The sequence below is a fragment of the Halichoerus grypus genome, chromosome 14, assembly GCF_964656455.1.
Source record: "Halichoerus grypus chromosome 14, mHalGry1.hap1.1, whole genome shotgun sequence".
Classification (NCBI taxonomy): domain Eukaryota; kingdom Metazoa; phylum Chordata; class Mammalia; order Carnivora; family Phocidae; genus Halichoerus; species Halichoerus grypus.
In genome coordinates this window covers 11,494,912-11,522,587 of record NC_135725.1, presented here as the reverse complement: position 1 = coordinate 11,522,587, position 27,676 = coordinate 11,494,912, and the positions used below count along the sequence as shown (strand labels likewise).

General features: G+C 42.8%; 1 protein-coding gene across 6 annotated transcripts in view; it reads right to left on the bottom strand.

Moving 5' to 3' along the window:
- Window positions 1-10,485: 10,485 nt before the first annotated feature.
- The window catches only part of PIP5K1B (phosphatidylinositol-4-phosphate 5-kinase type 1 beta), a 295,831-nt gene continuing 278,640 nt past the window's right edge, over window positions 10,486-27,676 (bottom strand). For all 6 annotated transcript variants that reach the window (XM_078061785.1, XM_078061784.1, XM_078061781.1 and 3 more), the window contains one exon: window positions 10,486-11,227. In XM_078061785.1, coding sequence (XP_077917911.1) covers window positions 11,221-11,227 — 7 coding nt within the window. In that variant the 3' untranslated portion in view covers window positions 10,486-11,220. The remainder of the gene's footprint in view (window positions 11,228-27,676) is intronic.

Below are 27,676 nucleotides of genomic sequence, written 5' to 3'. Positions count from 1 at the left end.
CTGGTTACTGGTTATTGGCCTATTCAGGTTGTCAATTTCTTCCTGTTTCAGTCATGGTAGTTTATAGGTTTCCAGGAAGACATCCATTTCTTCCAGATTGCTTAATTTATTGGCATGTAGTTGTTGATAATAATTTCTAATAATTGTTTCTATTTCTTTGGTGTTAGTCGTGATCTCTCCCCTTTCATTCATAATGTTATTAATTTGGGTCCTTTCTCTTTTCTTTTGGGTAAGTCTGGCCAGTGGTTTACCGATCTTATTAATTCTTTCAAAGAACCAACTTCTAGTTTCGTTGATCTGATCTACTGTGTTTCTGGTTTCTAATTCATTGATCTCTGCTCTAATCTTAATTATTTCTCTTCTAATGTGTGGCTTAGGCATCGTTTGTTGCTTTTTCTCTAGTTCTTTCAGGTGTAGAGTTAGTTGGTGAATTCGGGATTTTTCTGTTTTTGAGTGAGGCTTGGATGGCTATGTATTTCCCCCTTAGGATTGCCTTTGCAGTATCCCATAGGTTTTGGACCGATGTGTTTTCGTTCTCATTGGTTTCCATGAATTTTTTAAGTTCTTCTTTGATTTCCTGGTTGACCCAAACATTCTTGAGCAGAGTGTTCTTTAGCTTTCAAGTGTTTGAATTTCTTCCAAATTTTTTCTTGTGATTGAGTTTCAGTTTTAAAGCATTATGGTCTGAGAATATGCAGGGAATAATCTCAATCTTTTGGTATCGGTTGAGACCTGATTTGTGACCCAGTATGTGGTCTATTCTGGAGAAAGTTCCATGTGTGCTTGAGAAGAATAAGTATTCTCTTGTTTTAGGGTGCAATGTTCTGTATATATCTATGAGGTCCATCTGGTCCAGTGTTTCATTCAAAGCTCTTGTTTCTTTGTTGATTTTCTGCTTAGATGATCTGTCTATTGCTGAGAGTGGAGTATTGAGGTCTCCTACAATTAACGTATTATTATCAATATGACTCTTTATTTTGGTTAACAGTTGGCTTATGTATATGGCTGCTCCCATGTTGGGGGCATAGATATTTACAATTGTTAGATCTTCTTGTTGGATAGACCCTTTTAAGAATGATATAGTGTCCTTCTGTGTCTCTAACTACAGTCTTTAGCTTAAAATCTAATTTATCTGATATAAGAATTGCTACCCCAGCTTTCTTTTGAGGTCTGCTGGCATGGAAGATGGATCTGCATCCCTTCACTTTCAGTCTGGATGTATCTTTAGGTTCAAAATGAGTCTCTTGTAGATAGCATATGGATGGGTCCTGTCTTTTTATCCAATCTGCAACCCTGTGCCGGTTTATGGGAGCATTTAGGCTGTTCACGTTGAGAGTGATTATTGAAAGATATGAATTAATTGTCATCATGTTGCCTGTGAAGACCTTGTTTTTATAGATTGTCCCTGTAAATTTCTGTTGTATATCCCTCTTGGGGTCTTTCTCCTTTTATAGACCCCCCCCCTTAATATTTCTTGCAGGGCCGGCTTAGTGGTCACATATTCTTTCAGCTTCTGCCGGTGTTGGAAGCTCTGCATCTCTCCATTCATTCTCAGTGACAGCCTTGCCTGATAAAGTATTCTTGGCTGCATGTTCTTCTTGTTTAGTACCCTGAATATGTCTTGCCAGGCCTTTCTGGCTTGCCAGGTCTCTGTGGATAGGTCTGACGTTATTCTGATGTTCCTCCCTCTGTACGTAAGGAATCTCTTCCCCCTAACTGCCCTTAAGATGGTTTCCTTGGTTCTAAGATTTGCAAGTTTTACTATTACATGCTGGGGTGTTGGCCTGTTTTCCTTGATCTTGGGAGGGGTCCTCTCTGCCTCTAGGACTTGAATGTTTGTTTCTTTCCCCAGATTAGGGAAGTTCTCAGCTATGATTTGCTCAAATATATCTTCTAGTCCTCTCTTTCTCTCCACCCCCTCCGGGATTCCAATAATTCTGACATTGGAATGCTTCATGGTGTCACTTATTTCTCTGATTCTATTTTCATGGATTCTGAGTTGTTTTTCCCTGGCCTCCTCTTTTCCCTTTTTATCTATTAAATTGTCTTCCAGATCACTAATTCGTTCTTCTGCCTCACTTACCCTAGCTATTAGATTATCTAGATTAGATTGGCTTCATTGATAGCATTTTATTTTTTTCCTTTTTTCTTTTTAAAATTTTTTATTGTTATGTTAATCACCATACATTACATCATTAGTTTTTGATGTAGTGTTCCATGATTCATTGTGAAGTTCTGCCAGTTCAGCTTTCATTTCTGCCCTTAGAGACTCTATGTTGCCATTAATTGATTTCTCCATTCTAGCTATTGTCTTCACAGTTGTTAACCTGAATTCCATCTCCAACATCTTGGTTATATCTGAATCCATTTGTAAATCTGTGGCATAAATCATAATCTCTGAGTCTTTCCTATTTTGGGGGTTCCTCCTCCTAGTCATTCTGTTGATGGGTGGTTGAGGGAGTGTATAGAGTCCAAATTATTGACCACAACCCAAGCAAGATGCACCTATTTTCTAGGGCCTTAGGGTTGCTGGCCTCTTGTTCTCCCAGCCTGTCTTATGGGGGAAGGGCCTGCTGCGCTGTTACTCGGGCAACCCTGTTTGGGGAGAGTTGCCGTGCCCCCTGTGGCAGGGGATGGGCTCAGTGAAAACTGGTTTTTGGGGACTTTTGTTCTCTGGCGGCTTTCCCTGGTGGCTTTCCGCGTCTCTTCCAAGAGTCAGAGCAGAAGAGACCGTTTCCAACCCTCTGCCTCAGAGCAGAGAGACCGCAGTCTGTTCTTCAGTGAGCTCTCCCGGCCACACTATCTCCATTTCTGTCTGTGGTGCTATAAACAGCAGCCTCCTGGGTTGTGCGCCCCTCCGCAGTGCTTCCAGTCCTCGCCTCCAGGTCAGGGCACGTCTCTGCCCTTTGTGCTTCTAGAACGCCAGCCGCCCCTAGTTCGCACGCACGGCCCTGCTGGTCCAGGTTTCCGTCCCGGGGGCTGCCCTAAAGTCCTTTCCCCACCGCTACCAGTCTGTGAGTCTGTGCCCCGTCCCCAGCATGGGAAGCTGTCACTCACTGGCGATGCAGGATCCCCATGGCCAGGCTCCCTCCCACTGCTGTTCATCGTTCGGTATCTGCCCATAGAATCATGGCTCCCTGCTTCGTACCTCGAAACCAACTGCCTGCGATCTTCTGTTTGTAGAGATCCAGATCTCCTTACATCTCAGGCTGATTTCATGGGTGCTTAGAGTGGTCTGGTAGATATCCAGCTCAATTCCCGGGACCAGTTGGAATAGGGTCCTCTACTCCTCTGCCATCTCTTCCTCCTTCCGGGTGTTGTATAAGTTCTTGATATGTTTTGGATACTAACCCTTCATCAGATATGTCATTTGCAAATATCTTCTCTCATTCTGTAGGTTGCCTTTTAGTTTTGTTGATTGTTTCCTTTGCTCTGCGTGAGCTTTATTTCAATATAGTCCTGATAGTTTATTTTTGCTTTTGTTTCACTTGCCTCAGTGAACCTATCCAGAAAAAAGTTATGACCACTGTCAGAAATTACTGCCAGTACTCTCTTCTAGAATTTTTATGGTTTCAGGTCTCACATTGAGGTCTTTAATCAATTTTGAATTTATTTTTGTATACGGTATAAGAAAGTGGTCCAGTTTCATTCTTCTGCATGTTGCTATCCAGTTTTCCCAAAACCATTTTTTGAAGAGACTGTCCTTTTCCAATTAGTTATTCTGTCCTGCTTTGTCAAAGATTAATTGATCATATAATTCTGGGTTTATTTCTGCATTTTCCATTCTGTTCTATTGATTGATGTGTCTGTTTTTGTACCAGTATCATACTGTTTTGATTAATACAGTTTTGTAATATAACTTGGAAGTTTGGAATTGTGAGGCATCCAGCTTTGCTTTGCTTTTTCAAGATTGCTTTGGATATTTGTGGTCTTCCGTGGTTCCATACACATTTTAAGATTGTTTGTTCTAGTTCTGTGAAAAATGTTGTTGGTATTTTGAGAGGGATTACATTAAATGTGTAGATTGCTTTGGATGGTAGAGACATTTTAACAATACTTGTTCTTCTGGCCTCTGAGCATGGAATGTCTTTCCCTTTCTTTGCATCATCTTGAATTTCTTTGATAAGTGTTTTATAGTTTTCACAGTATACGTCTTTCACTTCTTTGGTTATGTTTATTCCTAGGTATTTTATTATTTTTGGTGCAGTTGTAAATGGGATTGCTTTCTTAATTTATCTTTCTTCTGTTTCATTTTAGGTGTATAGAAATGCAACAGAATTCTGTACATTGATACTGTATCCTGTGACTTTACTTAAATTCGTTTATCAGTTCTAGCAGTTTTTTTGGTGGAGTCTTTAGGGTTTTCTATATATAGTATCATGTCACCCTCAAAGAGTGAAAGTTTGACTTCTTTCTTACCAATCTGGATTCCTTTCCCATTGAGCACTTTGAATATATCATGCCAGTCCCTTCTGTCTTGGAAAGTTTCTGCTGAAAAATCCACAGATAGCCTTATTCGGTTTCCCTTATATGTAATGGTCTACTTTTGTTGTGCTGCTTTTGAGATTTTTTTCTTTATTACTGTATTTTGCCATTTTCATTATAATATGTCTTGGTGTGGGTTTGCTTTTGTAGATTTTGTTGGGAGTGGGTTCTCTGTGCCTCCTGGATCTGGATATTTGTTTCCTCCCCCCCAGATTGGAGAAGTTTTCAAGTATTACCTCCTCAAATTTTCCACCACCTTTTCTCTCTCTTACTTTTCTGGTACTTATATGATACAAATGTTACTATGTTTGATGGAGTCACTGAGTTCCCTATGTGTATTTTTGTATTGCATAATTTTTTTCTCTTTTATTGAGCTTGATTACTTTCTATTACTCTGTCTTCTAGGATATTAATTTGTTCCTCTGCTTCTTCCAGCCTGCTGTTCATTCCATCAAGTGTGTTTCTCATTTAGTTAATTGAGCCCTTTATCTCTGCTATGTTATTCCTTACCTCTGTGTTAATGGTCTCACTGTTATCTTCTACTCTTTTTTTTTTTTTTTTTAAAGATTTTTTACTTATTCGAGACATAGAGAGAGAGCACGAGCAGGGAGAGAGGCAGAGGGAGAGGGAGAAGCAGGCTCCCCGCCGAGCCAGGAGCCTGATGTGGGGCTCGATCCCAGGACCCTGGGATCATGACCTGAGCTGAAGGCAGATGCTTAACCATCTGAGCCACCCAGGCGCCCCTCTTCTACTCTTTTTTCAAGTCTAGTGAGTATCCTTATAATCACTGCTTTAAATTCTCCATCAGGCATGTGACTTAGATCTGTTTTGCCTAGATCTCTGGTCGTGGCATTGTCCTGTTCTTTCATTTGAGGCAAATTCTTCTGTCTTCTCATTTTGGGTCTGTCTCTGTGCCTGTTTGTGTGTGTTCAGAAAGTCAGCTACGTCTCATGTTCTCAAGGGTGATGGCCTTATGAAGGAGAGTTCCTCTAGTGCCTTGCTGTGTAGTGTCCCCTGTTCCCCAGGGCCCTGTATACCAGGGTGCTTCCAGGAGTGCCTCTAATGTATGCTGCCTCAGCTCTGCTCTCATGTCCCGGCTGCTTTACCCTTCATGCCAGTCATCTGCAGAGGCTCTTTTTGCCTGTTGTGGGCGGTGTTTGGTCCCTGGCCTGAATGTGGCCCATTTTAACTAGGCGTGCTCTGTCTCTTTGTGAAATGAGACCTACCACTGCTGCTGCTGGCACCAAGGCCTTGCGAAAGTCTCTGGTCAGGAGATGTCGGGTGAATGGAGGTTTGAGGCTCATCTTCTGGGGGAGGGGCTCCCTCCATGCTGGGACTGAGGCAAGTGTGACTGGCATGGCTGGTTCCACTGGAGCGCAGGGGGCAGGACTCGATATAATCAAGTTAGGTAGTGAGTGTTGGTGCTTTGTTGGTTCCTGCTGGTGGTCCTGTGCTGATGCCGAGGGGTTGGGGAGTAAAATGGCGCTGGCCAGTTCATGCTCTGAGATGAGTGACTAACCTCCCCACTATGTGCCCCTGGTGCTCTTCAGATCACTGTTTCCATGTTGTATGTCCATAGGTTGTTGGCTTGCCTTCTCTTCAAGAGCAGTGCAGTGACCTCTAAGCCCACTGACCTTTAAACTCCAAGCTTTAAGCTCCTTTGGTCACAAGAACTCAAGAAATTCTGGCCCTCTCACTTTCCAAGCCAATTGCTTTGGGGATTTGTTTTCCCTGTGTGCTACTCTGTCTCTCACCCTTCTCTGTGACCACAGCTCCCTCCTCACCACAGCAACCATGATCTCTTTCTCTCCCAAGCCATATCTCCAAAGTTCCTTCCTTCTTTGATGTGGCCTCTATCTTTACTTGTGGAGTTTGTTCTGCCAGTCTTTAGATTGATTTCTGGGGTATTTAGGATGAAATGATAGTTATCTAGTTGTATTTGTAGGACAAGGTGAGCCTATGGTCCTACTCTGCTGTCATCTTCTGGAAACTACCAAGGTATGTTTAACTTCATAATAAACGGATTTTTTTTTGTCCAGAGTGGCTGTACCATTTTGCATTCCTACCAGCAAAATATGAGAGTGAGAATTACTTTACATTCTCACCAGCACTTGTCATTGTCAATTAAGAAAAATTTAGCCCCATTTTAATATATGTGTTGTAGAATTTCACTGTAATTTTAATTTGTATTTCCCTAATGACTGATGATGTTGAATGTCTTGTGCTTATTTGCCATCCATATATTTGCTTTGAAGTGTCTATTTAAATCTTTTGACCATTTCTTTTTCAGTTTAATATATTTTTTGGGGAATAAGTTTAGATTTACAGAAAATTTGCAATGATAGAACAGAGTTTCTGTATACTCTTGACCCAGTTTCTCTGAATCTAAACAGCCTATATAACTATCGTTCATTTGTCCAAACTAGGAGTTTAACCTTCATACAATACTGTTAATTAAATTCCAAACTTTATTCAGATTTCACCAGTTTTTCTAATGTCCTCCTCCTTTTCTTTTTTTCTCCAACTCTAGGATCAGTCCCAGGATATGGAGAGTTAAAATATTATGCCCTCATGTTTAAATCTCTTGGGTATCTTCACCTTCTTGGAGAACTTGTGCCTAGAGCATCTGACCTCTAATCTTGAGTAATTTTTAGATCTCCTCCATTGTTGTCATCTTGGGATTTCCCTTTACCTCCATCCTAGGGATTCTTTTCCCCTCCCTCTTGAGTTGGATCTCTTATTTACTGGATCTGATGTCTTTCTTTTTCATGGCTTTCTCTTACTTGGTTTATACTCTCATTTTGGCAAAACACATCTTTTTGGAGCTTCTGGATAAAGGGCAGATGGAAATTATTTTTGTATACATTATTCTACTCTTACATATAAGTGTTTTTTCAGGGTGTGGTCATTAATTTTATTTATCAACTTGCCTAGGGTAGAGTACCCAGTTATTTAATAAGCACTGATGTAGGTATTGCTGAAAATTAATTTGTGGATGTGGTTAAGGGTCTGTATTTAGTTGACTTAAAGTAAAGAAGATTACCCTTGATAATATGGGTGAGCTTTATCCAGTCAAGTGGTGGCCTTCAAAGAAAAGCTAATGTTTTCTAGAAAAGAAGAAATTCTGCCTCACAACTCTTCTATCAACTCATGCCTTAGTATCCAGCCTGCTAATCTGCCATTTGAATTGGCCTTTTCCTGCAATTATGTGAGCCAATTTCTTAAATCTATTAGCTATGTCTATGTGTCTCCTATTTCTCTGGAGACTCCTAAGTGATACACAGGGTATAGAATTAGAGATTAGAAAAAAATATATCTCAGAATTTTTAAGGCTTCATTAGTTTCTGGCTTCCAGTGGTGCTGTTGAGAACTTTGATTGAATTCTGACTCTTGAGCTTTATATAAAATTTTACTTTCTGAAAGCCTATGGAATCTCGTGATCATCCCTGGTGGTTTGAAATTGCACGGTCAGGTTCATTTTTGTCCATTTTTCTGGGCACTCGGAGCCCCTTTTAATCTGGAAATGCATGTATTTTTAGTTGTGGGCAATTTTCTTGTATTATTTGTTTGAAGGTTTCTTTACCTCCATGGTCTCTGTTTTCTCTTTGTGGAAGTCCATTGGATATATGATCTGTGGAATTGTCTTCAATTTTATTTTTATTCCTTGTCTCCTTTTTAAAATCATTTGGATATTTCCTCAACCTTATCTTCCAATCACTTTCTTAGTTTCTGACTTCTCCCAACATGCTCTTACTTTCCACATTTTCTTTTATGCTTTCTAAATATTCATTTTTGTAGTAGCATACTGATCTTATTTCACAGATGCCATATATAATTTGTTTTCTCTAAAGACGTAATGCTAATTTTTGTCTTGAAGTTTGTTTTTTTTTTTTTAGATTCTATTTTCATGTAATCTCTACACCCAACATGGGGCCCGAACCCACAGCTCTGAGCTGAAGTCACATGCTCCACTAACTGAGCCAGTCCAGGCATCCCTAAGTTTGCTTCCTATAGTCCCTGTTTCCCCCAGTCCCCAATTTTCTGCTGGTGTATTTCAGCCTCAGAGAATTTCCTGAGAAGTTTTGTGATCCTTGGTTGGTTGCTCATTAAGAGTGGGGACTAAATGCTATGAGCACTGGTGGTGGTGGGGTGGGGGAAGGCTTGCAGCTGAAATTCACTGTGGGGTACCTTGGCTGAGTCAATTGCTGGGGAACCTCCAATGTTACTATCTTGAAACTTTCTCCCTTGGTAAGGTAACTATATTTTAGTGGTCCAAAAGACAACAGTTTTGAGTGTAAAAGAATGTCCTGTTGTTATGCCTGAGTGTCAGGCATAAACTCAGACTATCCTAGGCAAATTAGAGGGTGGTCATCGACTTCCTGATAGTGATATTTCTCATGGAAAGTTCTCCCATATCTGGTATAGATGCTAGAAGTCAAATTGTCTGCATCTTGGAGCTGTGTGGAGGAAGAGGTCTGGAGGGCCTTCTCATTCATTATAGTTTTAAATTGGCATCTACCCAAATGCCAATCAGCAATAGAGCCGAAAATTGTGGAATAGTCATACAATGGAATACTACTCAACAGTGAAAAAGAATGAGCTTTTTTTTTTTTTTTAAGTATGAGCTTCTGGGCGCCTGGGTGGCTCAGTTGGTTAAGCGACTGCCTTTGGCTCAGGTCATGATCCTGGAGTCCTGGGATCGAGTCCCACGTAGGGCTCCCTGCTCAGCAGGGAGTCTGCTTCTCTCTCTGACCCTCCCCCCCTCATGCTCTCTCTATCTCATTCTCTCTCTCAAATAAATAAATAAAATCTTTTTTAAAAAAAATATGAGCTTCTACTACACACAACAAAATGAATGAATTTTACATAGTGTTGAACAGTAATAACAAAAAAACAGATAGTATGTATTATAGGATTCCATTTATACGAGTACTAGAACTGGCAAAACGAATCCATGATAATAGAAATCATTATAAGTTACTTTTCAGGCATTGATAGAGAGGCATCAATCCCACCAGGGGAGGGCACAAGAAAGAGTCTGTAGGTTAGATAAATGGGTAGATTTAAAATTGGAGAGGGGGAAGCGGGGGATCCCAGCTCGGTAAACTCCTGTAGTCAGAGTATCTGCTAGCACCTATGAATACTAGGGAAAGAGAGGCAAGGAATCCTCAGTTGTCTATTTCATTAGAATTCCCTGTTGAAATCCCAACCTAGGATAGATTGCCAGCACCAACCCTGCAGGCAAAATTACTACTTACACTGAGTAACCCTGGCTCTGTGTTACTTTTACGAAAGTTAATACCAAGTTTGCTTGTAAGAATCGGCTTGCTTGGACTTGAAGTAGTTTACACTGAGCGTCTTAATCATCAGGAATGTCTTTCTGTGGTCTTGGTCATATTACTTTCTGAAGACTTTTTTTCCCCATTGTATGATTAGGCAGCCTTTTAAGCCTTTGCTGTTTGAGACACTAATAAAATTGTGTAGATTTAAGCAATAATTGCTTAAAATATTCACCGCCCCTTTCTGCTGAGTCAGTTCCTTGGTGAGAAGTATACTTGCCACTCCTATGACCTCTATCCTGTCAATATCATTTGCTTTGGCTGGTGACATGTGAGCAGAAGTTCTGTAAGCCACATCTAAGCAGAAGCTTTAAGAGCTCCCATTGCCAGTTTCACTATCATTTTTTTCCCCCTGCCATACAAAGGGCATGTCCTAGATAGGAGCTGCTCTTGATTCCTATGCAGAGATTCGGGGATTGTTTGTTACCACAGCAAAACAGAGTGAAAGCTGACTAATACACCAGGATATTTGGGAAAGTCTCCAGAACAAGGTGAGTACAGTCTGCGACTGTGTCTTCTCAGGAACCAGAGAATTTTCTCTCCTTCATGAAAGTCCGTTTATTTAGGATCCCTGAATATCTTAAAAATGGAGGAGTATCCGTTTTAATTAATAAAAGAAATATAAAGACCATAAACCATTGGAATTAATGCACTACCACAATTGAGAACAAAATATTTTATTTCTCTCAATAAAACTATAGTTTACAATAGTATTTACTAAATAAATTATATAATTTCTCTTTTACAAGCAATAAACTAAATCACAAATATTTCAAAGACAACGTATGTACACGACATAAGGCCTTTTATAAATAGCTTTGCTTTTCTCATTTCACTAGTAAACAGTGAAAAAATCTTTATAGAAGCTAGTTTTCTATAAAGTATATGCAGACCTATTACACTGATCTTTATATGAAACCAATTTAAACTTTTAAAGACATGGGCTATGATTATAATTTTGCAAAAAAAGAGCAGAATTTATACTTTATTTACCATTTTGCATGGATGGATTTTTAAAAAATAAGCAGATTACATATGTTGCTTATGTATAATCATTGGATGCATGCAAAATGAAATAATGCAAGTGTCAATAGGAAAATAGCACTTCCAAGTCCAAAATGGTGATTGGCAATGGTATAGAAAGCAGCTTAAATAGAGCTCATGCAGTTCTTCACAGTTGAGCAAGCAACAGCAAATGATAGAATAGTGTGGTGTTTTTCACATCACATCTGCTGATCAGCCTATGGACCAAGGCTCCCCTGACACCTTGCAAACTCCTAAATCCAGCTGATTATTACTCTGTGTGCAGCGGGGGTCAGCCAAGTTCCTCTGGGTAATTCCGGAGTGGAGAAAATTCTCATTCCACAACTGTGTTCATGTCTCATGGTCACCGTTTTCACTTACTGGGGAGGGGGGTAAAAAAGAAAGCAGCTGTTAAGACTACGTTTTGGCATTGACTGATAACTGCTCCTTATGAGTGGGAACACAAATTCATTATTTCTCCTGATGCCTTGTACTCAGGAAATGTACACACAGAAGTGGGGGTGCATTAGGCTCGGGGATCTTCTGCAATGCTTAGCGTAGTACTGCTTCTCTGGTGGATCCATAGCATGTAATTACACCAAGGTGTATCGAGTTCCTCCTACCTCACTGCACTGTGCTAGGGCTCCGAAGGAAACAGTGCGGGCTAAGGGATGCTCCTGACCTCCAAGAGCACAGGGCTTTGAGCATGTGCTGTGGTCTAGCAGGCTTGAGGCTAATCAGAACAACTTGAACATTGTCTTGAACTCATGAACGCTGTGTTCATTTCCAAACACTATCCTTTTGACAGGGGAGTAAAAACACGTCCAGCAAATATTTTTTTAAAAGATTTTAGAGAGAGAGAGAGAGAGAGAGAGCACCAGTGGGAGAGGGAGATAGAATCCCAAGTAAACTCCACACTGAGCATGGAGCCAGACACGGGGCTAGATCCCAGGACCCTGGATCACTACCTGAGCAGAAACCCAAGAGCTGGACGCTCAACTGACTGAGCCACCCAGGTGCTCACGGCAAATATTTTTTATTATTTATAATCTCTAGACCCAACGTGGGGCTCAAACTCCTGACCCCGACATCAAGAGATGCATGCTCTTCTGACTGAGCCACCCAGATACCCTGTCCAGCAAATATTTAACCTAAAATGGTAGCCATTTAAGGTCAGAGTGTGCTAATTCAACCTGTGACAGTTAAACCAAGCTACATATGGGGAGGCAGTACTATGTTCAGTTTTTAGAGACAGACACAGTGGGCTAAGTCTATTGATTTCCTAATTATTACAGCTCCAGGGCATTAGGCATATTACTGAACCTTCTTTATACCTTGTTTTATCTGTACAAGGGAGTAATAAATCCTACTTTATAGGGTAGTGGTAAGGGATAAACTTTTCTTTGGGGAAATACAGTGTGTGTATCTATGTGAGTGTTGGTATCCACACACACACACGATATACACAAATTACATATGTATCATTTAGTGCTAGGCATGTGCTCGTATCCTTGCAAGAACCGTCGAGAAGGTTGGAGCTGGAATCACAGAGACTGTGTGGCCCAACACACTCATTTGGAGGCTGAAAAAACGAACACAAAGTTTGAAATGACTCTGCAAATTATTAAGAGACTATGTCAAAGATTCTATTTAAAAATGAGTATTTTATCATGTAATTTAAGCTTAATGAGAGTTGTAATTTTTATTAGTTTCCACTTTGTTTCCTATTAATCTAAGTCAGGAAGGTTTGCCTGCTTAACTGTACAACTTGCTCGAGCTGTCACTCAAATCCTCTTTCAGAAATAGCTCGTGTCTGGTGCCATGAGCTGTAGCACGGGCAAAGCAGAAGCCGCCCACGCTCTCAGGACAGGTGTCCGTAGCGTGGACTTTGCTCAGGCTCAGTCTGATAACTTGGTGTGGTGCATATCAATCAGGGACATAAAAAAATCCACATAAAATGATATGGTCCTACTAATCAGCTTTATAAATCCTTTTTCTTTTTTTTTTAAAGATTATATTTTAGAGAGAAAGCACGTGAGCATGGGGAGGGGGGCGAGGGAGAGGGAGAGAGAGAGACCCAAGCAGACTGTGCCAAGTGCAGAGTCCCATGCTCGGCTCGATCTCATGACCCTGAGATCACGACCTGAGCTGAAACCGAGTTGGACATTCAACCGACCGTACCCACCCAGATGCCCCTGAATCCTTTCTTATAAATAAAACCCAAAAACTGAAAGGTGATAGTTCTGTTCTTGTTCTCTAGATCACAGCTGGAGATCTCTGTCTGGGTTCTAATGTTACACTTGGAGAAGGCCATGACCCAATTAGACCCATGCCTGAGATGACCCACCAGGGAAGGGCTCCAAACCCAAGACCCCATGAAATGGCCAGAAACCTGGGTGTTTTGGTCTAGAAAAGGAGACCTAGAGATGGGGCATAAGAGTTACCTTCCAATATCTGAAGGTTGGCTACTGGGAAGGAAGAGTTGGGTACCAGTTCAGGCCTAGGACACATGTCCCCCACAACAGTGGCACAGATGGCATGATTCTGGGGGGGGGGTTAGAGTATCAGAATGTGTGAAGTGAGTAGCAAAAGCTTCACCCCTCCTAGTCTTTTCCTATCAGGCCCTCTGACCCGCATGTCCTACCCCAGGCACATGAGTCCAGTTTCCCATCTGTTGAGACCAGTGGGTGACAATAAATGGCTCTAAGACCAGAATTGGGACAAACTCATGGAAGCCAGTTTAGCTTCAACCTGGAAGTGTTTTCGGACCAGAGGAAAGACATGAGTAGTCCATGAAGGAGGGGTGGTTGCTGTCGCCGGCCACTGAGGGCTGATGCTGACCAGCTTCTGGGTAGAGCTGAGGCAGGAGACCCAGCATCCAGAACGTGCTCTGTATGTGGCGGACGGTTGAGGGGACTTGGGCAGTCATGGTGGGCTGTGGCAGTGAATCTCAGAGTTCCGTTTCAACCACAGGACTTTATTAAATACCGCTGATAAATTTATATCTCCAAATAACTCAGAATATTGTAAAGACTTCCTGTATATAAATTACTCTCTGAAAAAGGTAATATTTGGGTGTTTTTCAAAATGGGTTAAATTGGTAATTTAGTAAAAAAAAAACAAATGAGGCTTTATAATAAAACATACTCTCCTTGTTGTTAAGAAAAAAGGAGTCCTTTCCAGCTGGGGTCATAAAAAAATCCTTTATATCCACACTTCGTAAGTTTTTTTTTTTTTTTTAAACTGATGATGTAGAAGTTTCTGTAAACTTGTATGAACACCCACTCTCACCTCCAGGGTACAAGAATGTCTACGTGGGGGAAGAACTACCAACTCTCTCTCCATGTTATAATGTAGCCCTGGGATGACATGGTTGGCTACATGAAAGTGTCTGTTTTGCACTAATTTATAACTGTCATAAAATGAGGTGGCCTGACAGGTCTTTAAGTCTGCGTGGAATCTAAAAGCACAGTGTCTCTTTGCTTGGCCACGGTGAGAAGTCTATAGAAAGCAGTTTTATTATCCCCTTACTTAGTAGAAGATGTGCTATAATTTTCCTTCAAATTATAACCCTCCAGTCCTCTATTACCCATCACTGGAGAGACCAAAGCAACAGCCGACTATCCCACCAGGACCTCACGAAGCCCCTGAATTTATTCATCACAGTGGGGTTCCCATGCTGTGTCCCTCCAGCTCCCCAACACGGAGACGGGCTTCTCACCATATCAGTGCCCAAAAGAGTAGCAACTTTTGAGGTGACCTGAGATCTAACCACCCCTGGCCTTGTGGCTTTAGAAACAGAAATGGGAACCGGCGCTTTGGCAAGAGAGCTCAGCCAGATCTCCGAGAAGGGACGACAGACAGGACGTCATTTGAGCTGTCACCATCTGAGCGGCTGGGTGGAGGTGTGCCCGCCGTCTTCTGGCCACAGTGATGCCAGGGTTTCTGCCCAGAGCACGTGGTGCTTGGAGAGTACAAGATATTTTAAATGCTGAGACCGGACACGACAGGTGTGATAGTAGCTGGTACGAAAAGTAGAAGAGTATTTAGGGACAGACGGCGCCCAATGTAGGATAGTTTGGCTTAGGATTTTCCGACCTTCTGTGGTGTGAAGGTGGTATGCATTCCGTAGAAGCTCAACTTCGAATTCTGAATGGTGCTCTTTGCCTGGGCTAGCACCATGTGGTAGGAGCCTCTCTCGGGATGCTGGGCAGCAAGCCACCTTTCGGTCAGCCCCGCGATCACGGTACAGGTAAAACCGTTCTGTACCCATACGACCATTCGGCTTTTCACGAAATTACATAAACTTAGTGTTAGATGATCTTGCTCGACTGTAGGCTACTGTCCGTGTCCTGAGCACTTCCAGGCAGGCTGGGCTAAGCCATGATATTCAGTAGGCTGGGTGTCCTAAATGCACTTTCCATTTAGGATATTTTCAACTTAACATGGGTTTATTGGGAAAGAACCCCATCATAAGCCAAGATCTGTATTTCTGTGGCCTAATCCCACAGTGTTACTTATTCCACACATGTGTGTTTATGTCTGGGAGTGCGTGAGATGGAAATGTATTTCTATTTCCACTTAAACCCGAGGACTTAATTTTATGATGAAAACTACACAATAATGCCCACATGGGGTCAAAGATTGCAAAGCTTTTTCATAATTAAAATTATGTAAAGCACGAACACAGCGAAAGAAAGGAAAACAGCAAATCAAAAGCAGTCTGTTTCCTAACTAACCAAGAAGCCCTGTCTGAGGTTGGACCACATTGTGGGGGGGGAGGCCTGATACCCCAGGAGGACCCTAAAAGTGGAGCCCTCCAACATGGGCTTCCCAGAGCCATGTGCAGAGGGCATCAAAGTTGAGACACTGCATTTCTGAGGTCTCCTTTCTAGGCTTGTTTCCAAGCCTTACATACAGATTTTTTCCCCAAACTTTTTGCCTGAGAAACACACACACCCACACCCACACACCCACACCCTTAACCTGTTTATTTTTTGAAATTTTAATTTTTTTTTTTTTATTGAAGGACAGTTGACACACGATGTTACATTAGTTCCAGGTATAAAACCTAGTGATTTGACTTGTCTCTACGTTATGCTACGCTCACTGAAGTGTAGTTACCATCTGTCTCCATAAAACGCTATTACATACCACTGACTGTATTCTCCATGTGGTACCTTCTGTCCCCATGCCTTACTCAGTCTGTAACTGGAAGCCTGTGTCTCCCGCTCCCCTTCACTCATTTTGCCCCCTCCCCCACCACCCTCCCCCCTGGCAACCATCAGTTTGCTCTCTGTATTTATGAGTCTATTTCTGCTTTTTGTTGTTTAGATTGCATATACAAGTGAAATCATGTATTTGTCTTTGTCTGACTTCACTTAGCATAGTACCCTTTAGCTCCATCAATATTGTGGCAAATGGCAAGATCTATTTTTTTTTTTTTTTTTTTTTACGTCTGAGTAATAATCCATGGTGTATATGTATCCCGTCTTCTTTATCCATTCATCAGTCGATGGACACTTGGGCTGCTTCCGTATCTTGGGTACTGTAAATAATGCTGCAATAAATACAGGGGCGCATGTACCTTTTAGAATTAGTGTTTTTGTTTTCTTTGGATAAATACGCAGTAGTGGAATTACTGGATCATATGGTATTTCTATTATTAACTTTGTGAGAAACCTCCTTAGTGTTTTCCATAGTGGCTGTTACTGTTTACATTCCCACCAGTAATGCACAAGGGTTCCTTTTTCTCCACGTCCTCGCCAACACTTACTTCTTGACTTTTTGATTCTAGCCATTCTGACAAGTGTGAAGTGATTCCCTGCTGTGGTTTTGATTAGCATTTCCTTGATGATGAGTCTGTTGGCATTGGTATGCCTTCTTTGGAAAAATGTCTACTCAGATTTTCTTTTTTTTTAAAGATTTTATTTATATTTGAAAGAGAGAGAGTATGAGTGCAGCAGAGGGAGCACGAAGGGAGGGGCAGAGGGAGAGGGAGAAGCAGACTCCCCGCCGAGCAGGGAGCCCGATGAGGGGCTCCATCCCAGGACGCTGGGATCATGACCTGAGCCGAAGGCAGACGCTTAACGACTGAGCCACCCAGGCGCCCCCAGATTTTATTTTTAAATCAGACTGTGTGTGTATGTGTTGAATTGTATAAATTCTTTATTTTGGATACTACCTCTTATGGGATATATTGATTGCAAATATCTTCCCTTGTTCAGTGGGTTGCCTTTATCATTTTGTTGATGGTTTGCTTTGCTGTGGAGAAGCTTTTCATTTTGGTGTAGTCCCAGTAGTTAATTTTGGCGTTTGTTTCCCTTGACTGAGGAGACCTACCTAGAAAAACGTTCCATAGCCAATGTCAAAGAAATTACTGCCTTTGCTTTTTTTAAGGGATTTATATGGTTTTACATCTCACATTTTGGTTTTTAATCCACTTTGAGTTTATTTTCTGTGTATGGTGTGAGAAAGTGGTCCAGTTTCATTCTTTGGCTGTAGCTGTCCAGTTTTCCCAGCACCACTGATCAAAGAGAGTATCTTTTCCCCATTGTATATTCTTGCCTTCTCTGTCATAGATTAATGGACCATCACTGTGTGGTTTTATTTATGGGCTCTCTTCCACTGATCTGTGCATCTATTTTTATGACAATACTATACGTGTTCGTTACTATAGCTTTGCAATAGATCCTAAAATCTAGGATTGTGATACCTCCAGTTTTCTTCTTCCTTAAGACTGTTTTGGGTATTTCAGGGTCTTTTGTGCTTCCATACAAATTTTAGTATTATTGTCCTAGCTCTGTGAAAAATGCTGTTGGTGTTTTGATAGGGATTGAACTGAACTTGTACATTGCTTTGGGTAGTATGAACATTTTAACAATATTAATTCTTCCAATCCAAGAGCATGGACGATATTTTCATTTGTGTCATCTTCAATTTCTCTTATCAGTGTTATGTAGTTTGCAGAGTACGGGCCTTTTACCTCCTTAAACTTATTCCTAGGTATTTTATTACTTGTGGTGCAAATATAAATGGAGTTACTTTCTTAATGTCTCTTTGTACTACTTGGTTATTAGTGTCTAGAAACTCAACTGATTTCTGTGTATTTTGTGTCCTGTAACTTCACTGACATCACTTATTAGTTCTAATAGTTTTTTGGTGGAGTCTTTAGGGTTTTCTATGGTTTTCTATGTATAGTATCATCTGCAAATAGTGACAGTTTTCTTACCAATTCTGATGCCTTTTATTTCTTGTCTGATTGCTGTGGCTACAACCTCCAGGCTTGGTTTGTTCTTTTTTCTAGTTACTTTAAGTGTAAGGTTAGTTTTTTTTATTTTTATTTTTTGAGATACTTTCTCTTGAGAAAGGTATCAGTATAAATTTTCCTCTTAGAAATGCTTTAGTTGGGGCGCCTGGGTGGCTCAGCCATTAAGCGTCTGCCTTCGGCTCAGGTCATGATCCCAGGGTCCTGGGATCAAGCCCCACATCGGGCTCCCTGATCGGCGGGAAGCCTGCTTCTCCCTCTCCCACTCCCCCTGCTTGTGTTCCTTCTCTCGCTGTGTCTCTCTCTGTCAAATAAATAAAATCTTTAAAAAAAAAAAAGAGAAATGCTTTAGTTGTGTCCCAAAGATTTTGGACTGTTGTTTTTAGTTTCTTTTGTCTCCATGTATTTTTTTCAATTTCCTTTTTCATTTCTTTGTTGACCCATTGGCTATTTAGTAGCATGGTGTTTAGCCTCCAAGTGTTTGTGTTTTTTCCAATTTTTTTCCTTTTGATTGATAACTAGTTTCATTCCATTGTGATTGGAGAATATGCATATGATTTCAGTCTTTTTAAATTTATTGAAATTTGTTTTGTGGCCTAACATGTGATATGTCCTGGAGAATGTTCCACGTGCATTTGAAAATAATGTATTCAGTTGGTTTTGCATGGAATGTTCCATATATATGCAGGTCTATCTGGTTGTGTGTGTGTGTGTTGTTTTTTTTTTTTTTTTAAGATTTTATTTATTTATTTGAGAGAGAGCAAGCAGGGGGAGTGGCAAAGGGAGAGGGAGAAGCAGACTCCCCACTGAGCAGGGAGCCTGACACGGGGCTTGACATGCAGCTTGATCCCAGGACCCCAAGACCATGACCTGAGCTGAAATCAAGAGCCCAAAGGTTAACCGACTGAGCCACCCAGGGGGCCCCTACAGTCTTTCTTTTAAAGTCTATTTATTTTGTTTAAGTATTGCTATCCTGGCTTTTTTCTCCCACTTGCATCTGCATGGAACATAATTTTTTCCATCCCTTCACTTTTGGTCTATCTGTGTCTGTAGGTCTGAAGTGAGTGTTTTTTAGGCAGCATAGAAATAGGTCTTGATTTTTTATGCATTCTGCTGTCTCATGTTTTTTGATTAAATATAAATCATCTAAATGCTCCAACGTAATTATTGATAGGTATGTACTACTGCCATTTTGTTAAGTGTCTAAACCTACATTTAAAAGATGTATTTAGTCAATAAAATTTTGTAAGAGCTGGAATGTGGTGGCCAGGCAGAGCTTCGCAATGGTCAGATTGGCCAATATGAACAGCACTAAAAAATGGCCACGAAGTCTCCATGTTCTGTGAGCCCTTGGGGTGATGTTCTTTTTAAACTCTATCTACCTTAGGTATAGGCCAAGGGCTCCATGGTTTTCCTGTATGGTGTCCAAATGCATCCTCACTTTGGTTTCAGAATGAAATTTTTTTTTTTAATATTGTATTTATTTATTTGAGAGAGAGAGGTTGAGAGCCCACAGAGGGGGAGTGAGAGGGAGAAGCAGATTTCCCACTGAGCAGAGAGCCTGACACGGGGGCTCCATCCCAGGAGCCTGAGATCATGACCTGAGCCGAAGGCAGATACCCAACAGACTCAGCCACCCAGGTGCCCCTCAGATTGAAATTCTCATCCATTACACATGTGAGGAAAGCACTGATTTTTTTTTTCTTTCCAGGCTGACATAGGTAATAATCCCCTATTTCCTTTTTCTACACCAAGCCCCTATTTCCATCAGCAATTTCTGAATTCTGTTTACCTCAGCCCTGCTCTGTTTCCTTTCTATTATCTATTCTTAGTCTCCTGGCTGATGTTCCTTCTATAGCCATGACAGCACAGCACCTAGTCCTGCCTCGCTGCACTCACTGTGGCCAGAACACACAGCGTCACCACCTACACGTACATAAAGGCTTCACAATGCCTCATCCTAATCTCATCTCCATGGCTCTGGGGTCCCCTCCATCTCTCAATTGGGGTTCACCAGATTGACTTCTCAGAACTCCCTGAATTTCAAACACAAAACAGCCACCACTGGACTCTGGGAAGTTTTGAATCTTTTTTCTTCTTTTAGCTGAGGCTCTATATTTGCATTTTACTGTATTCCTCCCTACCTCATGTTGGGGGTTACTTCCCAAGGCACAAGCACTAGAAGATAGAGAGGAGGGGGGGATTTCTCTTAGTCCAGTCGCTGCAGGAATGTAAAAGCTCACCGTTTTCCTGGAGGTGAAATGAAGGTTCAGACTAGCGCTCCAGAAGTGAGGGCCTGGCACATGAAGAGGTCCCATCACGCACTGCTGTGCCATTTCACAGATGGAAGGAACCTTAGAGAAGCTAGGGTCCAAGCTGCCTACCTTGACACTTAAAAAATTTTTTTAGGCTTGGAATCAGAGGTGAAAATACTTTTCTGAGAACCAGGAACTGTAGGCGTTGAACCAAGAACCCATGAGGCAGAATGTGAAATTTGGAATGTCCTTGAAGGGTATATCCAGTTTGGATGAGAACCACCATGTTGTGCCCAGTCTGGCAGAACGTGTGCTGAAATTTGAGCTCTTGGCAGCACAGGGAGTACCGGGCCTCGTGCCCACGATTAAATGGCCTATCAAAGAGTTCCATACCAAGCAGCAGATAGATGACAGGTGTACTTGGAGATGTTGTGGGTTAGGTTCCAGATCATCACAATGAAGTGCATACTGAAACAGGCAAATGGATCTTTCGGTGTTGCAGTGCATATCAAAGTTGTGTTTAGACTATACTGTAGTCTGCTACGTGTGCAACAGGACTATGTCTAAAGAACAATGAACATGCTTTATTGCCAAGGAAGGGCTAACCATCATCTCAGCTTTCAGCAAACTGTAATCTCTTTGCTGGTGGGGGGGTGTTGCCTTGATGTTGATGATGGCTGACTGATCAGAGTGCTGGTTGCTGAAGGTTGGGGAGACTGTGGCAATTTCTTAAAATAAGACAGCAATGAAGCTTGCTGCATTGATCGACTCTTGCTTTCATGAATCATTTCTCTGTAGGATGCGATGCTGTTGGGTAGCATTTTACCCACAGTAGAACTTCTTTCAAAATTGTGGTCAATCCTCTCAAACCCTGCTGATGCTCTATCAACTAAGTGTGTGTAATAGTTGAAATTCTTTGCCGTCATTTCAACAATCTTCATAGTATCTTCGCCAGGAATAGATTCCATCTCAAGAAACCATTTTCTTTATCTACAAGAAACAACTCATCTGTTCAGGTTATATCATGGGATTGCAGCAATTCGGTCCCATCTTCAGGCTCTCCTGCTAGTTTTCTTGCTCTTTGCACCACATTTGCAGTTATGTCCTCCACTGAAGTCTTGAATCTCTCAAAGTCATCCATAAGGATTGGAATCAACTTCTTCCAAACTCTTATTCATGTTGATATTTTGACCTCTTCCCATGAATTACGAATGTTCTTTATGACATCTAGGATAGTAAATCCTTTCCAGAACATTTTCAATTTACTCTGCCCTGATCCATCAGAGGAATCACGATGTTTGGCAGCTATGGCCTTAAGAAATGTATTTCTTAAGACTTGAAAGTCACAATGACTCCTTGCTCCATGGGCTCCAGAATGGATGTTTTGTTAGCAGGCTCGAAAACAACAGTTTCACTGTACATCTCCATCAGAGCTGTTGGGTGACTGGGTGCATTGTCCAGGAACAGCAATATTTTGAAGGGAATATTGTTTTCTGAGCAGTAGGTCTCAACAGTGGGCTTGAAATACTCAGTAAACCATGTTGGAAACAGATGTGCGGTCATCTAGGCTTTGTTCCATCTACAAGAGCACAGGAGGAGTAGGATTTGCATAATTCTTAAGGGCCCTGGGATTTTCAGAATGGTAAATGAGCACCACCTTCAACTTAAAGTCACGTTAGCCCCTACTAGCCTCTACCAAGAGGGGCAGCCTGTCCTTTGAAGCTTTCAGGGCAGGCTTTGAGTCCTCCAGCTATGTAAGTCCTAGATGGTATCTTCTTCAGATATAAGACTGTTGTGTCTACACTGAAAATCTGTTGGTCAGTGTAGCTGCCTTCATTAATGATCTTAGCTAGATTCTCTGGATCACTGGCTGCAACTCCTACGTCAGCCCTTGGTGCTTCGCCTTACACGTTCATGTCATGGACATGGCTTCCTTCCTTAAACCTCATGAACCAACCCCCTGCTAGCTGCAGACTTTTCTTCTGCAGCTTCCTTACCTCTCAGCCTTCACAGAATTGGAGAGAGTTAGGGCCTTGCTGGGGATTACACTTTGGCTCAAGGAATTGTTATGGCTGGTTTGGTCTTCTATCCAGACCACTAGAACTTTCTTCCTATGAGCAATAAGGCCGTTTCACTTTCTTATCATTTCTGTATTCACTGGAGTAGGGCTTTCAGTTTCGTTCAAGAGCCTTTCCTTTGCATTCACATCTTGGCTAACTGTTGGGTGTAAGAGGCCTAGCTTATGGTCCATCTCTATTTCCAAAATGCTTTCCTTGTTAAGCTTAATCACTTCTAGCTTTTGATTTAAAGTGAGAGACCTGAGATGCTTCCTTTTTCTTGAACACTTAGAGGCCCTTGTAGGGTTATTAACTGGCCTAATTTCAATATTGTGATGTGCCAGGGAATAGGAGGGCCTGAGGAGAAGGAAAGAGATGGGGAAACGGCCACGGGGTGGGGCAGTCAGAACACACATTTATTAAGTTGGCTGTCTTATGTAGGTGTGGTTTGTGGCTCCCCAAACTATTAGAGATCACTAAAACAAATATAATAATGAAAAAGTTTGAAATGTTATAAAAATTACCAGATTGAGACACACAGACACAAAGTCAGCAAACGCTGTTGGAAAAATGGCGCCGAAAGACTTGCTCAACACGGAGTTGCCACAAACCTGGAACTGGTAAAACATGCAGTAAAAAGAGGCGTGCCTACAATGATGAGAAGAGACTCAGGAAAAAAGCTGGCACTCATTGTAGATGTCTCACGGGAATGAAGATTATGGCCTTTCATTTTTTAAACTCTTAGTGCAGCAGTGATGTTTTAACACAGTTCCCTACCTGATTAATTTGTTTTCCAAAAGCCCAAGAGAAGCCTGAGGGCATCAATGATGTGTATGGGCTGACAATTCCACAGCGGACTTTCCAGCACTCGAGTGACTTCTGCTAATTATAAATCTGAGTGGTTATCTTGTCACCTGATATATCCTATAATCCTGGAGCTACAACCGAATTCACTCTGACCCCTGCTTATGCTTCAGTTGGAAAATGTTGGGGGTGGGAATAGAATCTTGGTTTCATTTGAAAAGGAGCACTGCCTTTGGATGAGAACACTGGGTTCTCTTCCACTTAGACAGAAGGAAAACAGAAAGAGGCCAGAGGCCCCTGGCCTCGGGTCAGAGGGTAGGAACTAGAAGCTATACTCTGATCAAGACTTTGTCTCAGCACTTCTATTGGTACCATTTTCTTTACAAAAAGACACTGTAGCCATAATGGGTTGAGTTGTAGCTTTCTGAAATTGCTATGTTGAAGTCCTAATCCCCAGGACCTCACAATGTGACCCTATTTGGAGGCAGGGTGTTTACAGAGATAATTAGGTTAAAATAAAGTCAGGAGGGTGAGCCCTAATCCAGTATGGTGGGTGTCTTTACCAAAAGGGGAAATTTGGACACATACAGGGAAGTCCATGTGAAGACACAGGGAGAAGACCATTCTCTACAAGCCAAGGTGAGGGGCCTGGAACACCTCCTTCCCCCAAGGCCCTCAGAAGGAACCGACCCTGCCAACACCTTGACCTCTGGCTTCTGGCCTCCAGAGCTGTGAGACAATAAACTTCCATTGTCTAAGCCACCTAGTTGGTGGTACTTTGTTACGACAGCCCTGGGAAACTAAGATAGCAGCCATTACTGGGATTTAGAAAGTGTTGTTGTTGTTTTTTTTTTTTTTAAGTTAAAATATCTGATTTTTAAAACACTTAATCCTATTCCTTACTTGGGGTTACCTCAAAATACACAGGCACCCAGGAGTTGAGAGGCTGTAAGGACGACCTGTCAGAGATTCAAAGTGAAGAAAAGGATTTCTCCACCTTGTATTTGTTGATACTTCGTTAAGGTTGCTGCTCAAACGGTAAAAAGAGCATTTTCTCTGTTGAATCCCCGAACTGCTAAGGGGCCTTTCCACGAGGCTCGAGTAGGATGGACCTTGACAGCGGAGGAGGGCGTGCTCAGATCCTAGGGAAGACGGGCACCTGCATCTTGGCACCTGATCGTTAGCAATAGCCTCCGGTCCGACTGGAAGGGTGGCAGGTGCTGGGCCTGTCCCAGGGAGCTACCGTGGACACCTGCAGGGTGTGGCCCTGCCGCACGTGCACGCACAGCACTGAGTCTGCGAGAAAGTCCACGGGGTGGAAACAGTCCAGCGACCGGCACACTTGCTCTTCAGTCGGTTTCAATTCAAGGACTTCCGCCACTCCTGCTCCCCCGCGGGCAGAGGCGCCTTTCTGCCAGTAGGTGGCAGTAGGGGTCACCAAAAGCAGGAACACCGTCAAAATCTCGGTTCATACAAGGGTGTGGGGTAGCTTTGCCTGGTGTTACAAGGAGAAGGGAGGACACACAGAGGAGAAGGCCACGTGAAGACACAGGCAGGGATTAGTGCTGCAAGGCTAAGAATGCCAAGGAACACACCAGCCACCAGAAGCTGGAAGAAGCCAGCGAAGATCTCCTCCTAGCGCCTTCAGGTGGAGCCTGGCCCTGCTGACACCTTGATCCGGACTTCTGGCCTCCAACTGTGACACAATACACTCGTGTTTAAGCCACCTAGATCCGGGGACTTTGTGTTCGGCCAGCGCTTGGAAACTAACACAGGTAGAGACAAAAGCAAGGGAGGCCAAGCCCTCAGATCTCCCCTCCTGGGTCCTCCTCATCCCACTCACCACACCCAGGGAGGCCTTGTGTTTTTATTAAGTGTGTAATACTTACAACCTTCTCCTTCTACCAGATTTTCCCATTCCGTTTCAGATCCCACAAGAGCGAGCAGTAGGGATGAGGACAGCCCTGTTCCCATTCCTTCTCAGATCCCTCAAGAGCGAGCAGTAGGGATGAGGACAGCCCTGTTCCCATTCCTTCTCAGATCCCTCAGGAGCGAAGAGTAGGGACGAGGACAGCCCTGTTCCCACTCCTTCTCAGATCCCACAAGAGCGAGCAGTAGGGATGAGGACAGCCCTGTTCCCATTCCTTCTCAGATCCCTCAAGAGCGAGCAGTAGGGATGAGGACAGCCCTGTTCCCATTCCTTCTCAGATCCCTCAAGAGTGAGCAGTAGGGATGAGGACAGCCCTGTTCCCATTCCTTCTCAGATCCCTCAAGAGCGAAGAGTAGGGACGAGGACAGCCCTGTCCACGGGTAGGATTTAAACCTGGTTTCCCTAAACTTCCCGTTTTGTTCCTAACGAGGCTCATGCTGAGTTTGCGATTTGTTCCCTGCAGGCTCAGTGCCTGGTGGTCCCTAAGGTCACACCATGACAGACTGCTGTTCCTCACATGCTTTTTTCCCAAGAGCTGGAAAGGCTCAGGAGACCAGTAAACATTGGCTCCTGATGACAAGAGAGAATACGGAAACGGAGAGCCGAGACAGAAGCGAGATTCTGGAGGGAGTGGGGGAGAAGGGAAGTCCGTGCCAGGAGGCAAAGGTGGAGAAATGAGGACCCCCTCCCCCCCAATCAGTAGGAGACTGAGGCAAGCTCACATGCAGAGCTGACCTTGAAGAAGGCAGCCATCACGGTGGCCTGTGAGGCCAGGAGTCACTGTAAAGCTAGGACCCGACAACAACAAAAAGCCTACCCTAGCCCCGCAAGCTGTCACTCAATGGCTAATTCTGGGCGTAATTTAACTGAGAAGCCAGTAGGCCTGGCTAACTCCAATTCCCTTAGCTAATCCTCACACAGTAGTTTAACACTGTTGGTTTTAAAAACAATCCTATGGGTGACCTGCTATCATAGACTGCTGGTTTGCCTCGTTAATTTGAAAGCTTGTGTTAGTATGGGAATCACTTGTGGGTGCCATGGGGCCAGACAGTGGGATCCATTTTTTCCACTCATCCACATGTCTTAGAAATAATATTTGGTCAATGACTTAAGAGGGCCAAGCACTTCTGTAGATAAAAGGTCCTATTTTGCTCTTCCTGAAATCTCTCCATTTCTTACCAATGTGCTCAATATGGTGGAAGGAAACTGCATTCTGCTTGAACGCCTTACAAGCCAAAGGCAGTGATTTGCTCTCCTCCTCCTCTGCTCTCACTAAAATCTACCACAACCCAAGCAGTGTCTTTGGCAGATGGGGATTCTAGCTCTCTGCTGAGAAGCAATAGAATTGCCCCTGTTTCAAATCAACACCCCTCGCAGCATCCAATCTGGCTCAAACAGGAGTGATTAAAGGACCCGATACTCTGCATACAAGTCTTTAAGCTCAATGCCAGTGGAGTCCAATCCACAAATGCAGTTTCTCCTGCCAAAAAGTTCCAGTGGGTTTTCTAAGACCCCCGTGACCTAATTTAAAGTGTTTTCCTTCTTTTTCTCAGGCTTTTCTCATACATAATGCTATGATAAGCTGTTAATTCAATCATTTTCACTTCTCTGCCACCCTTGGTCCTGTGATCAAAGAGCATTATTAGCCACCCTAAAGACCCGTTAAATAATCAAGCGGTCCACCGCCGCACACCAGAGCATTAATCTCCAGCGCAGGCATGGCTAAGAAGTGGCTTAACTGTTTCTTCTCCTTCGCCCACAGCTATTTTTGGACTTCAAATGGCTGTCTTGCAGAGACACCTATCTGGATGAAAGTACCGATTAGTGAGAGGATGTTAATAGGGAAAGTGTAAAAAAAGAAAAGGGTATAACCTTCAGACTAAAGAAAGTCATTGTTTAATGGCAGCCGTCTCTCAAACTTCTGTGTTAGGAAAAAAGGGACTGCATTATCTCCCACTTACCCAGTGGCTCCCGGCTAGTCATCCCCATAACATTGCCCAGCTGCGTTTTGCTGGTGGTTGCTCTTCCCCTTGAGAGAAGACTGCATTCTACTTCCGGCAGATGTAACTACCTTAGGAATTGGAGTAACAGTGAAGGTGCCAGCCTCAGTGTTCACACGGGGGCATCTGGCTCTCTTGTGAGCCCGGCATGATTGCCCCTTCTCAGTCAGCAGAGCCTGCTCATCCCTGCTGAAGCCTTTTAAATACCCTAATCTGTGCCATCAACTCAAAATTCAATGGAAAACGCATCTTTGGTCACTGGATAAACCGTCTTCAGAAACCCCTCCCCCCCGCCTTGATTTGAATATTGGCAGATGAATCAGCCCGGAACTCTCTAGAGTGAAGGTGAATGGCCTTTTCATTTTTTTTTTTTAAGATTTTGTGTATTTATTTGACAGAGACAGTGAGCACAAGCAAGAGAAGTGGCAGGCAGAGAGAGAAGCAGACTCCCCACTGAGCAAGAAGCCCGATGTGGGGCTCGATCCCACGACCCTGGGATCATGACCTGAGCCGAAG